The sequence below is a fragment of the Petaurus breviceps genome, unplaced genomic scaffold, assembly GCF_028583685.1.
Source record: "Petaurus breviceps papuanus isolate PSGF00001 unplaced genomic scaffold, PetGlider_PUasm1.0 90977, whole genome shotgun sequence".
Lineage (NCBI taxonomy): Eukaryota > Metazoa > Chordata > Mammalia > Diprotodontia > Petauridae > Petaurus > Petaurus breviceps.
This window is the reverse complement of record NW_027187391.1, coordinates 56,098,993-56,114,073: the sequence shown is the minus strand read 5'-3', so window position 1 is coordinate 56,114,073 and position 15,081 is coordinate 56,098,993. Positions and strand designations below refer to the sequence as shown.

Here is a 15,081-nt window from a genome sequence, read left to right as displayed (position 1 = left end):
TCATTTAGGATATGTGGTATACTTAATGTGATTAGTACACAGTCAGCCAGAATGAGCATCTAGAAGACCTTAGCATCTGTAGGGTATAACCCTCTTCCATTTGGACTGGTGTGAAACTTCTTCCATGACATCATAAGACTTTTGGTGAATAAGTATTTCCCAGTTTTATGCCTCAATTAATATTAATGAAGTTCTGTCAAACCAAGTTCTTGCTTTTAAAGGATCTCATGTGATTTGGGTATATGCATGGGATATTATGTTGAGTCTTCAAGATAGCATTTACTTCACTGAATCAAAAATGCCTTTTTATGCTCAATAAGCACAGGATCTTGTATTTTCTGCATTTTTCAATTACATGAGTGGGCTCCTGTAGAAAATCACTTCCAAAAACCTTACTTTCAGACCTTCAAAATTGCCCTTTTGTAAATTACTTTTAAAGATTTTTAAGTAATAGAAAAGTAAACATGTGGACTGATATTTGTATTGCTTTTAGTTCATAACTAAACCAAGTTACTATTCTCCCCAACTCAGGAAGTATCTTTAGACTCGACCCCTAAAACTGATCTTTTTAACTGTTCAAGCTTCTCCTTTAATTTTCTCAAGTACAATTTACACATTTTTATATAGCAAATAGGGGACTGTGATAGAAGCCAAATGTGCTTCTGCTGTCATTGACTGAGAAGAGCTCATCATAGAAATCTTAACAAATCATCTTCATGTTTTTGGACAGTCTGACTTAAATGGGTCTACTCCAAGTTCCCTGGAAATTTGTGTTTTTTTCTTTTATTGCTTCTTGTTGTTTTAGGAGAGGAATCTACTCCCTATCTTCTGCCATCCTCCCATCACAATTTCAAGATAAGTGTATATATTCTAAATTGCCATTGCAATGATCATTACTATGGACAAATATAAAGTCTAATACTTAGGATGAAAAAATTTAACTTCATAGTACCAAACAGCAGTCAACGGTTGCACTGAAAGGCAATTATGCCTAGGCCTACGGATATTAATCCCAGTGTACAATTCCTGATCAGATCTGGTGTATGAAGTTCAAGTCTAGTTACCAAATTTTAGTAAGAACATTCATAATGTTGGGTCATTCGTAATGGAGGGTCTAGAGAATTAAGACCAGGTTAATTAAGAATCCTAGTAGGATGATGTAAGTCCAGCTAAAGGAAATAATGGAGACTGAACTGCAAATAGGATAGGAACAATGACAGCTGTATCTTAAGGGCTATGTTGAAGAGGTTAGATTTGTTCTGCTTGACCCTATGAAGTCTAATTAGGCACAAGGGTTGGAAGTTGCATAAATCATGTTTTATATAAGGAAGAATTTCCTAATTAAAGTTGTACAAGTGTTTCTATTCTGAGGATGTCTCAGCAGGAAATAGATTCCCCTTCTCTAGAGGTCTTTAAGACTGGATGACTTATTTTGTTACAGGTTTTCTTATTCAAGTACTGGTTGAACTAGATAAGCTTTAAGGTTTTTTTTAATTCTGAGATTCTGATATTCCCAATTTAGTTTTGGCAAGGCAGCAAAGAAGCAAAATTCCCACTCCAACACCTCATTATGGCATGTAAGTTTGGTTTTTATAGGCAATGTCAATAGAGTCCAAGCTCTGGCAAATTCTATCAAACTTGAAAAGAAATATAATACAGTAACCACAACAAATTGTCTGATTCTGTGGTGTAGTCTAACTAGGTAAAGGAAAATACCAAATTGCTCTCATTTATACAGGTTGAGCTATTTCCATAGTGACTGTTACAAGATGGTGAACAGAAATGCCTGAGTGCTAAAAAGAAGTCACTTTGGAACATTTGTAAATATTAATTTTAATTGCTACTTCTCCATGATGCTCTTGTCCAAAAACTGGGTCAATGTATTTACTGGAAGAACTGAACTATATTAATACTGGCATTATCACTATAAATGAAGGCAGAAAACAAGGAAGCTGCAAGTAGAAGGAAGGATGGGTCATGATTTCTCTTTGGAGAACCAAAGAGAGTTGGCAGAATTGGTAATTTTGTGATTCCAAAGGCAATAAGAAATATAATTTAATGGGATATTAGACAATGATAATGAAGTAACAAAACACCTTAAGATTTGCAAAGCCTTTTCTGTGAAGTAGATAATAAAATTCCAATTTTACAAATGCAGACACTCAGGATCAGATAAAGTTACTTGCCTGAAGTCATGTACCAAAAGGTTAAGCCAGGAGGTCAGGATTTGACCCCTTCTAACTCCAAATACAGGGTTCTTTCCATTATACTACTCTACCTCTGCTCATCTCCAAGCACTTGTGATGAGGATGAGCAAAAGGTCGACTGGATTGCAGCCTATATGCCAACATCTATTACAGGGGACAAAATGGAGAAATCCTATAAATGAAGTTAATGCCCCCCCCCCACCCCCCGAACAGAACACACACCATATAGCATTCCATACTAAGTGATTTCACTGTAAAGTTGAGTTTAAGAAAGAATAGTTACAAAAAAAGTCGGAAAATATGGTTTCAGATTAAGAAACAAAAGAGGTTTGTAGAAACAGACACCAACTACCTATATCATAAACAATGTGTTTAAGGAGAAATCTGGAAGACAATATGGACATCAAACAACATTAAAAGAATGAAATATGACAAGGAAAAAAATGTTTATCAATTTGGAAGTAATTTCTGAATCAACTGTTTGTGTGCAGTCAGACAAAATCAAAATTACATCAAGGTCTGGGGCAGCCAGGTGGTGCAATGAGTAAGAGCACCGGCCCTGGTGTCAGGAGGCCTGGGATCGGTTCTGGCATCAGATACTTGGCACCCACACAAAATAACTGGCTGTGTAACCTTGAGCAAGTTACTTAATCCCGATTGCTTTAGAAAAAAATTACCTCAAGGTCAAAACCAACAGAAAATAAAAAAAAAAAAGAGACACAGACAAGATGATGACAGCATAGGCAACTGTTAACAGTTTCAGCTTGATATAGTAAAACAAGTTACTGATGCCCCCAAATGGGAAAAGGATAAAGAAAAAAGATATCGATGCCAATTATCAATACTTTCTATAATTTAACTGATGCAAAGCAATTATAAATAGAAAACATGGTTTAGCTAATAGGTTCAGTCCTAGAGTCATTTAGACCTGGGTTAAAATCTTTTCACTGCCACATATTAGCTGTATCATCATGACAAAATAATTTAAACTCCCAAGCAACTTTCTAAATATATTAAGTTGTGGTCAAGTTGGATATGCATAAATGGAGGGCACTTCCAAACTAGGAGTTTCCCACATAGATAAAATCATTCAACCCTCACCAAAAACAAACATACCCTGCAACAATGTGAAGGCAAAAGGGCACAGAAACTGCCTCAGCCAGCAAACACTTGGCCTCTTTTTGCCAAGTATATGTGACAGCCGGGAAACAGGACATTAAAATATAAACGCATCTACAAAACATTATGCAGAAGTAAGATTTTGAATAGTCATTACCTCATAATACAGAGAACAGTGGAGAGAAAAACAAATGTGTATAAACCAAGACACAAGATCCTTCTGAGATCACCTCATCATTTATAGTTGAAACTGGGAGTACAAAAGGTCGAAAAAAGATTTAAGAAATCAGTCAACAGCTTGGTGAACTGACAGAAATAATTGCTGTACCACTATCAATGATCTCTAGAATACCATAAAGAATAGGAGAAATGCTGCAAAACTTAAAAAAAAGTCCCATTTAAAAATATTTGAGTTTAGAATTTCAACTTAAATGGTTGAAAAAATTCTAAATCACTATTAAAGTGATGATTAGTATGCATTTAGAAAAAAAGCAGGGTTCCCAAAGATCAACAAGAACAGGTCAGATGCCCATGTAATCTTGTTTCATTTTTTGGCAGAGATATTTAAGACTGGTAGATCAGTGTAATCATATAGTTCACAAACTATCAATAACCATATGAAAAAATTCTACAAATCATCAACATTTAAAGAAATGCAAATTTAAGCAATTCTGAGATTCCATAACATACCCATCAAACCAATTTTATATACAACACATATTTATATACTCTCATATCTGATGGCAAAGCATACAAGATTCCACTATTCTTTGCTTGGGAAAAGGCATTTGAATTGGAAGAGCAAAAGGAAGCTTCAAATCAGATGTCTTATATATGTTAAAGATACCTTGAAAGATGTAACTTCAGAAAATGTGATTCAATAATTCTGAGTATCAACAGAAAATAAGACATAAAACAGGAAGAGCTTGCTATTTGACTGTCAAAGAGAATATCTTTTAGTCCAAATGGAAGGGTTCCCCATAGATGGTTATTTCTTTTAGATGCTATTTGCAGGTGATGTTCAACTGACGGCATCAAACCCCAGAATAAATTCAATGAAATCTGAACGTTGGGAACTCCTCATTGTAGTTTATAACTAAATTAAAAGAGAAGAGTCTCATAATTCATATGGGTAAAATGAAATCAATTAAGGATGCCTCGTGCAGACTATGAAATGAGCTACATGGGTTTCCTGTGTAGGTTAGTCTATTAGCACAAATAGTTTGGACTGGCATTGTGAAAAAGAAATTAAAAAGGAAGGAGAATGAGCTGGACTGCATTTGGGATATTATGTAGTGCATTTAACACTTTGAAACTCTTCCTTCCCCCCCCACCCCGAAAAAAAAAATTTATCCTTTTCCCAATGGTATTATAAGGTTACAAATCATGGGACACCAGTCTCCAAAAAATAAAACTGAGAGTAAACCACTCTGCAATGGAAATATCCTGGTGAATACAAATAGGTTAAAATGTAGTATTAAGGATGAAATTTGGATAATAACTTAAGAAAAATAATCGTGAGGACCTGCTCCAATGTTGCTGAAAAACATTAATCATACCTAACAATAGCTGATTTGACATGTCAATGTGTTCCACACCATAAGATCCTAATCTCAGGAATATAGGGATTTTCTTAAATGACTGAATACTGAAAGCCATTAGGCTTTCCCAATAGTAATTAAATTTGAATATAAAGTAATATAGGCTGATAGACATTACTTTGCTGTTTATCCCAGTCTCAGACTTTGACAAGTAGCAACTATTTATAGTTACATCCAATTTTCTTCTCAAGAGATTATGCAAAAGTAAAAAAAAAAAAGTTAATTATATTTTACATGGTTAATCTTATGAAGTCTTCTTTTACCTAATTAAAGATATGTAGTATGATCAGAAGTTGCTCTCTAGAAGCATGAAGTTTTATACCTAATATATCAACTGAAACAGATTAGCTTGTGTTTCATTTAAATCTGTGAAATCATATATTGACCAAATTACTGTGATATAGCATTTCTCCATACTTCAACATCCTTATAGCAATTATGATCTAGCAGATTTTTATTATAAATCTCAAGGAATAACAAGAGTGACATCTGGTATATTAAATGATTGCCTGTACAATATGTCATAAATTATAATCCATGGCCCAATATAAACAAGATGTTTTTACTTATTAATGCGGTAATATGAATTTTGGAAAACAAAATCAGTTTTCATTCACAGAATAAAAAATTTTAGGCTAGGACTTTACCCATTTTTAAATTTAACTCCCCCATTACACAGCATAAAATCCAGATTAGAAACTATATTTCCCGAGTGCAAATAAAATGCTCTTTTACCTAATCTATTTCTTACATTTGTAAAAGTTAGCAATAAATGCATTTTAACCTAAAAATTAAAGAGAGAACTGCCTGCATTCCTAGTGGTAGCTTAAAGATCCAAGCTTACAAAAAAAATGTTCAGGGCAGCTGGGTGGTGCAGTGAATAGAGCACCAGCCCTGGAGTCAGGAGGACCTGAGTTCAAATTCGGCCTCAGACACTTGACACGCTTACTAGCCGTGTGACTTTGGGCAAGTCACTTAACCCCAACTGCCCTCCAAAAACAAAAAAAAAGAATGTTCACTGTTTTAGTCCTCCATATTAAACAACAATGATATCTGGTCACAGTTTCAACAACTCAGATCCTTCCTCAAACTTCTAATGTTAATAAAATTTCTTATCTAAGCACTCATCTAACAACAATTTAGTCGACCTGGAGATCGAATCCTGGGCTCAGACACTCAGCACCACACCCAGAAATAACTGGCCATAGAACCTTGAGCAAGTTACTTAACCCCGATTGCTTAAAAAAATTTTTTTAAAAAAAGAACAATTTAGTACCATATTCTATGAACTGACCACCGAAGTCAATTTCAGCGGTAGAAAATGTTTACTCTGGTAAGATTCTACACCATTTTTTATTTGTAGTTTAGAACCTAAAACAAACCTATGACCACCAAACTCAAATTACATGTATTTTAATTCGTGAAAGGGTGCAAATGCTACTAAGATATTGGAAGATTTGAGGGAAAAAAAGTATGCCTTGGATGGCATTCATTAGCCACTTCATTACTAGTCCAATGACCATTCTAAGCATTTAATTCTGTCAATTTATGGATGACCTCCATTTTACCAAAAGTTTCTTTCCCAAATGATATAATAACGAATTCCAATTAACTAGGAATACTTTTTAGCATTCTCACAGTCATGGACATCCTATTTTATGACAGCTGGTTGCTTACATGTTAAAATGAACAAACTGTTACATGCCAATGCAATGATGAAACTTAGCAAATTATCCACAGAAATTTAGAAACATCAAACTCAAGTATATTATTATAATATTGCTGTATTTACTGACAGTCACACACATTATGATTGTGCTAAAGAAACAATTTCCATAGTTATAGGTGGTGAGAAGCTTTCAAAATGTGAAAGTATATAAAATTTTAAATATTAGTTTTGGCTATAGTTCTAGCCAAAAATGTGCCAGCTGAGTTTCGCTGTAGAATTTTATTCTGAAAATAAATTTTCACTGGAAGTTTGTTCTGGAAAAGCATTTTTAGATACAAAAACCTTATACAACTGAGCTATTACAAATTAATCAGATGATTCTAAAGATATGTACAATGTGTTAACTAATTTAAATAGAAACATCATATTGCACATTTACCTTTATTTTGATGCCTGATGAGACTAACCATATATAATTTCAAACTGTTTTAAAGTTATTCCATGAATTTTCAACTTTATAAATATCAGAACTAAATGCACTGTAAAAGTCATTTTGATAAACATGCATTTATTCAGTCACTTGTAAACTTTTAGATAAATGCATAATTGCCAAAAATTTATGAACCTATGTAGTTGTACAAGAGCACACTATACATATCTATTTCTATTTTTAATTCGGAGAAAACATTGACCTTGGCAAAAATGTGGCATTATTCTTAAAATGTACTATAGTTGGAGAAACATTTTAAAATTTATTCTCTGTGTTCTGTACCTTGTACTGCTTTTCTTTTAAAGAAAACTAAAATGTTCAAAGCATTTTTCTTCATAGAATTTAGTTACTACCATAAGCATACTGTCATATAATATTCTGGAAGCAATTGGGTACTAAATCAGAATGCCTCCATATTTTTGTTCTATCCACCAGCCTACAATTAATTTAATTGTTAGGTCCATAACACCAATCACAATTCTTAGGAAACTGACAGTTTTGATGCTATACAACTGATATGTGTTTGTATTACAGAGTATCTCTCAATGTATCTGAGGTCACACTTCAAAAATATAAATAAAAGCACCACAAATTGAACTGAATTTCATTTCTACAATTACCCATGTTCAGAATATACTTCTAAAATAGAAGTAGGTGGCTTCATAGTATAGTTCCAGAGCTGAATATTAGTGTCAAACACGATCAGTTCATTGTGAATAATCCTACTGTGCATTGGCTTGATTTAGGCAAATTTCATTTTACAGAGTGATCCATACTTTATACACAGAGAATATTTTACTTGTAATTCAAAATAGGAGGAAAGGCTTAGAAAGCTATTAAATACTTCCATAGAGAAAAATATAGGTCTATTTCTGGCCCTCTCTCACACCCTCAATGGTGGATTTTGACAAGTTCATGAATACAATTTACAAACTTTGACAAACTATATAGGTTAAAACCATTTGGGGGGGATTACCTTTAAAACCTATTATACAAAAATCCAGCTGCCTTTTTATAAAAGTACTTTCCTTAGTTAAAAATCATAAAATTAAGGTGCAAGAAGTTAACAAAAATGAACTAAAGAGCTTTATTGACATCACAGTACATTCAATAGTAATTTTAAGAACATTACAGCTGAAAGAGAGAATGGTATGTTTTATATTCTTATTAAGCACTATTTTGAAAAAAAAAAAGTAATACAAAGAAATCCTATTAAGTAACTTGGAGCAGCATTTGGAAAAAATACACCTATTTACAGATTAAAAAAAAAAAAAGGATTCTGTTTTCACCTACACAGCCACAATGTGCCTCTATAATGAGACAAGCCCTTAAAACTCATGGAATTTTTTTAACAACATCATGGCATCATGCCACATCATTCCTCAGCGCTTACGACGGGGAGGGGATGGTGATCTGAAAAATAAAGGGAAAAGACAAAATTTAAAGATAAAATTCATTTTAGACTAAAGAATCTGCAATTTAAAATAAATAAATAAAAGTATATAGGTTTTCTAAAGTTACTTTAAGTCTATGATCATTATATCAAGTACCAAACTGAGTTCATTTAAAAGAGAGAGAGAAAGGACACTTTCAACTTTGAACAAATTCAGTCAAATTAAAAATAAATTCAGACAAAAAACTTTAAAAAGTATACTACCTTGATCGGGACTTAGACTTGTGTTTGCGGCTTGCCTTCTTACCAGACCTTTGAGATTTCTCCATGGATCGCGACCGACTATGTTTAGGCTTCTTAGCCTTCTTTTCTTTACTACTTCCCGGAGATTCAGAACTGCTCCTTGCACTAGAATCAGAGCCTGAATGTTTTTTACTATCTTTGGTAGAACTTTTCTTACTATCCTGTCTAGAATCCTGTCTTAAGATTTTAATAGATATTGAATCACTTCGAGAGAATATTCTTTCACTTTCTCTTTTTCTTTTTAATCTGTCATCTTGGCTACTAGACTTACTGTCTTTTTCTTCCCTTTTTTGCTTCTCTTTTCTTCTATCCTGTTCTCTCTCCCTTTCTTTTTCTTTCTTTTTCCTATCTTTATCTAAACTTCTACTCCTCTCTTTTTTTCGTTCTTGATCTTTACCATCACCTTTATGCTTATGACTGCTCCCACTAAGATTACCACGCTGGTCATCAGCTTTACGTCTCTCTCGACTTCTACTACGAGTAGCACGATTAGCTCGCCTATCTCGTGAGCGACTCCTAGTTCTACGTCTCTCTCGGGAAGGAGTCCTATTTCTTCTTCTGTCTCTCTCTATACTATTTCTACTAGATCTCCTCCGATCTCTCACCTTTTCCCTAGATCTATTACTCTCTCCTTTAACTCTACGAGAGTAACTTCTACTCCTGCTGCGCCTAGGCTTATGCAGTGGAGATCTGCTATGACTATGTCTCTTCTTCCTTTTAGGAGAAGATGAACGTGAAGAACTGCGGCTACTACCTGAGCTAGAACTGTATGATGAACTAGATACACTGCTGCTGCTACTGCTGCTTCTACTATTGCTGCTAGTACTACCACTACTAGAACTTCCTGACTGGCTCCTTCCTAATCTCTCTTTTTCTTTATGATCTTTTTTTGGTTCTAAATTTGGTGTAGTTTCATTTGGTGTCCTTTTCTTTTCATTAACCATATCACCATCTGCTTCTCTTGCTTCTAGTAGTGATAAACTGCTATTTTGCTCTTTATGGATGAATTCATTCATTTCTTTTGTAACCCTTTCATTTTGCTGCTTTTCTTCTGGAAAAGAAACCCAAAAGTTTTGCTAAGAATAATGGACTAGACAGAAAATAATTTCATATGTCTTTTGCTTATTTAAAATATCATTTCATATCACTATAAAAGGATGGAATATGTGTCTGTGGCCATTTCAAGAGAAAACATTCTCCCTTGGTATAATCAGACAATTAAAGTAATGTATGCACTAATAAATTAGTAATAAAAAGCCATGGAGCTGCTACACCTTAACAGTTCTATTAAATGCAGATAATAAGATTATCAAACTAGATACTTCCTATAAAGTTTTTTTGTAATTTTTCTAAAATTTTATGTTTCCACAACAGAAGATCTCAGAAAATCTCATTAGCAGATGAAACTCTTGAAAAATCAAGCTTTAAGTTTGATACCTGTAGCAAAAATGATACTCTATTTCTCCAACAAGGAATAAAACAATTGGTCAATAATCTTGTTTGTCAGAATATGTACCATTTCTTGTTTCAAAAAAATATATATTTTTTAACTGATGAACTTGAACAAAAATGAAAAAAAAAAAAATAGTATAGGCAGTGAAATTAAAGTCCCCAAGAGATCCACTGCAATTCTTAAAACTTGCCAGAATTCTATTAACCTCAACTGATATCCATCCCACACAGGCTTTAATATGTTCACTTTGGCAGTTATAATCCAACACCCAAGTGAAACCAACGAAATGACTTTACAGTAAACAGATTTTATTAAGAAATTAATTACCATACAACTGACATTATTGAATAGGAATTTAACTTTAAATTACCAAATAAAAAGCTACAAATTATAAAATATAATTAAATGCCGGATGGCCATGAAAGAAGATATTTAGAAACACAAGCCAAACAATCTTACTCCCCAAAAGTCAATTATCTAAAAAAATGAAAACGCCTAAAAAAAATTTTTAAGGGAGGAGTAAGGAAGACATGGAATAAGAAACACGTCCAAACTTACAATTATTTTATTTCACCTCGACTTTGTGGAATTTTAAAACTTGCAATATATGGGGGCGGCCAGGTAGCACAGCGAGTAAGAGCACCAGCTCAAGTGTGGGGATGACCTGGGGATCGAATCCTGGGCTCAGACACTTAGCACCCACACAGAAACACCTGGCCGTGTAACCTTGAGCAAGTTACTTAAGCCCAATTGCTTAGGGACAGCCAGTTGGCTCAGTGAGTAAGAGCACCGGCTCCAGTGTTGGGATGACCTGGAGATCGAATCCCGGGCTCAGACACTCAGCACCACACCCAGAAATAACTGGCCGTGTAACCTTGAGCAAGTTACTTAACTCCAATTACTTAAAAAAAAAAAAAAACTTGCAATATGACACACACAGTTTTTAAGTAAATCACATACTAGCATCATAAAAAAAGCAACCTTAAATCCATCCTTTTGATTTTTTAAATGACTAATTCATCAAAACTGTTTGATATCTAAATAGATTAAAGTAAAACAACACATACCTTCCACCTGTTTATCATGTAACAGTTGCTGTTCTCTCTCTTTTCTCCAAAATGCCTCCTGTTTTTGCCTGATTCGGTGTCGTAATTCCTCATCATCAGTATCAGATGACTCTGAACCTCTGTCACTCCTCTCATCTTCACTGTCTCCTGATCCATAACCACCCAGTCCACCTGCGTGCATAAAGCCCAGTCTATCACAAGGAAAGATTATATCTTATTTTTAAAAATCTGAGGGGCCAAAAGGAAAGTTTATTCCTCTTTTTCACTACTTCTTCTTGGAAGAAGATGCTTATTCGGGGTGGGGAGGAGCAGACATGTCACTGTCATCCACAAAGCCCTGAGTCAAGTGGCTACTCAGTATTTTATCTTACCTATTTTTCTGGAACATTTCATCTAGTTCTCAACAACTAAGCAAGGTCATAATGATATCAATAGTTCTTTGAAATTATGATAAGTCTTTGATAGTGCAATAATTTTGCCTCACCAAAGGTTAAGTCAACTCATACACCATAAGAAGACTAGGATGCTAAGCCTGAAAATATTTATGGGATAATTCTTTTGTTATACCAAAGCTGTGAAATCCCAGATGTCAAGCTAAACTTTTTTAAGAATTTGGATACTATCAGACTTTCTTAATAGTACTGTGCTAAAACTACTCCCCACCCTGAAGTGATCCAAGTAATCATCATCATGACAAGGGTATTTGTTTCTGCCCATTTCTTTCAATCTTTACAATGATCAATTTAAAGTTAGGATATTTAAAATAGCAAATTAAAGGTTTTATGGCCACAGTCACAAATCATGCAAATAGCACATCATTAACAAATCACTAGTTAGATTATGACGGGAAGATGGGTGCTTTTTTTCCTACCACATCAGAAACTGATTTTGTGCACTCTAAATATGACAGTACTCAAAAGAAGAAAATCAGTAGTGCTATGTATGCATTAGTTTTGAACGTGACTATATATGCATATTTCATGTGTACATATATGTGTGCATATTATGATGCCTTAGTTACCAAGTTAAAAAGGAAATAGGTCAACCTAGGAGCAATTAATACAAGAAAGAATTCTTCTCTACTACAATTTGCTCCTATTGTTATGACTTATCCAATTAAATTAATATTCTTTTAAATGTGAATTTATGCTCTAGAAATTAAAAAACAGCAGCCAAAAGAAAAATAAACAAACCTTTTAAGCTGTTATAAATCCTAAAACCTACTTTTATAACAATTTCAAAATAGAATATGTAGAAAGGCAAGATAAGTGTGATTTCCCCATTAAGCCCCCTCTCAAAAATACGGAAAATACTTACCAAGTCCAGTGAGGGAAGCCAGTGCACTGGACTGTGCCAGCTGTTTTGCAGGAGCTTTGTATCACATCAACAACAGGAACAACATGTTAACACAAATAGCCACGATTTCATAGTCATGAGATTCTATGGTATTGTTAAATCTACTACTATTGCTGCTTTTTGGGGAGAGAAGAAACATTAAAAACATAACATTCATTTAAAACTAGTTTGAGCAGGTCTGGCTTTGAAACTTTAGAATTTAAATGTGAACTACATTGGTTTACAAAGGGGAAGGGTCTCATAGGACTTTTTCTGTGTTTTGTCCTTTAAATTTTTCATAATTTTACTAGTACTCAAAAATAAAGAGGAAAATTAACTGTCATATGGCTATAGTAACTATAAACAGTGAAAACAAAGCACTGATGCACAATTCATCTCATTGATTCAATACAAATATTAGTAGTAACACGTCTACATCAGTACCATCATAGCTAAACAAAAAAAGGGTTACATGAAAGAAACTGAATGACTGAAATTTTTCACAATACACTGCACAGGACAACATTATATGATTGCTAATTTGTGCTCTACTATTTTAGATGAGACCAAAATATTTAAGGGGTTTGTTTTATGTATAGAGAGTGGCTAGAAATTTTAAATCTTCAAAGAAAAAAAAAACAAAAAACCATGCAAGAATAGAATATCCAAACATAGGATAGTAAAAACAACAACAAAAAAACACCCCACATATACCTTTTGTTGCTTTTCGGTGTGCATCTTTGGCCACATAATAAATTTCTTCATCTGTGACATCTAAGAGAATTTCTGTCAACAGCATTTTTGTCAACAACATCTGCAAGAAAAATATTTAGACAGTATGTAATTTTAGATAGTATTAATTTTTTGATTGTTTTTACTAATAAAGTCACTAAACTTAAAAATTAAAATACATAACACATTCTATTAACTTCCAAAAGACACAGATCAGTCAAATTGAGAAAAATATATTGTTTTCAATTTTCAAAGAAAAACTATTTTTTCTTTAAAAAATTAATAAATATCACACCCAGGAAATTCAAGAGCATATAGATTTACATTTTAATATATTTTAAACAAGGTACTGAATCTTTTTTACTTCTGAATGTTAAAATTCTACAACACAAATTTTATCATAGTAAATGGCACAACTTGGCTTTTTAAAAATAAAGCGCCATGATGAAAAGTGTTATCTCTTTTAAAAACTCAGCAATTTACATGCACTTAACCCTAGGCACATTGCTCAATTTACTCAAAAAAGAGGCTCAGGAATTCTCCAAAGTACACAGCTACAATTCCTTTCTATTTGTACAAAATTTCTCTGCAAGTGCTTAATAATGTACATTAGCCATCATTTTAAGTCAAGGTCATTTTACATACTGAACAGAGAATCCAAGTAACATATTAACAAAGAATTTCTCCTCTCTTTCAGTCCCCAGGTTATACTACCCCTTTCCTTTTTAAAAACAAGAGGTTCTAACTAGACATATTTTCCTGTACATATAGCATAACTAAAGTGGAAGCTTTTTAGGAGGTGGTATACAGAAGTGGAAAGAACACAACTAGAATTCAAAAGACTTGGGGTTCTAGTTCTACCCCTGTCGCTAAATAGTTATGTAGTTATGAGCATACCCCTTAGCCTCCCTGGGTTTCTTAACTGTAAAATGAGCAGAGTTTGGCCCTTCCCAGGTATAACATTCTGTGATTCCTGGCAAATATTAAAATGCTATAGAAATGAGCTGCTACTGCTATTCAGCATTGCTACAAGGTGATAAAACTAACACTTGTTTTTCATGCTAGAAGCAGGTAGGTGGTGCAGTCTGGGTCTCAAGTCTTGAAGAACAAAATTCAAATTCTACCTCACATACTTCCTGGCTGTATGACCCTGGAGAAGTCACTTTTCCTGTCTGCCTCAGTATTAACAACTGCAAAATAAGGATAATAGCAGGACCTACCTCACAGAATTATTGAGAGGATCAAATAAGATATTTAATAAATGTTTATTTCCTTCCTTCACACTGTGTTTTATCACTTTTATTGTACATAGTATCTATTGGGGTTTATGGTATATGATTTGGCCAGCAAAAAACTGTCTAATTTTGTAACATTTAATATTGGTATTTAGTAGACACCTAATTTAGAAAGAATAACTGGACAACCAACAACAGCAAATATAGTCATAAATGAAATTCCAAGGAAATGGAAAGAAAAACATTTTATCTATACCATTTGATACTCCTTCTCTTCTTCTGTCATCTCTGGTTCACTTTGTTCTTCTTGAGGAACTGGAGATGGGCTTCTAGTAATTTTTCCACTGCTTGCTGCTTCAATATTTTCAACATCCTCATCATCCTCATCACTATCCTATAAAATAAATAGTACAGAATGCTAAATTATCTACTTACAGATCATCAAACTCATCCCAAATCTCGTCCCAAATGGCAGAA

The 15,081-nt window shown here is 33.7% G+C and overlaps 1 protein-coding gene across 2 annotated transcripts in view; it reads right to left on the bottom strand.

Moving 5' to 3' along the window:
• Nucleotides 1-8,149: 8,149 nt before the first annotated feature.
• Nucleotides 8,150-15,081, bottom strand: part of PNISR (PNN interacting serine and arginine rich protein) — a 42,657-nt gene continuing 35,725 nt past the window's right edge. For both annotated transcript variants that reach the window (XM_069077175.1, XM_069077174.1), the window contains 6 exons: nt 14,861-14,998; nt 13,352-13,451; nt 12,620-12,673; nt 11,303-11,473; nt 8,744-9,833; nt 8,150-8,499 (listed from right to left, as the gene is read on the bottom strand). In XM_069077175.1, coding sequence (XP_068933276.1) covers nt 8,469-8,499; nt 8,744-9,833; nt 11,303-11,473; nt 12,620-12,673; nt 13,352-13,451; nt 14,861-14,998 — 1,584 coding nt within the window. In that variant the 3' untranslated portion in view covers nt 8,150-8,468. The remainder of the gene's footprint in view (nt 8,500-8,743; nt 9,834-11,302; nt 11,474-12,619; nt 12,674-13,351; nt 13,452-14,860; nt 14,999-15,081) is intronic.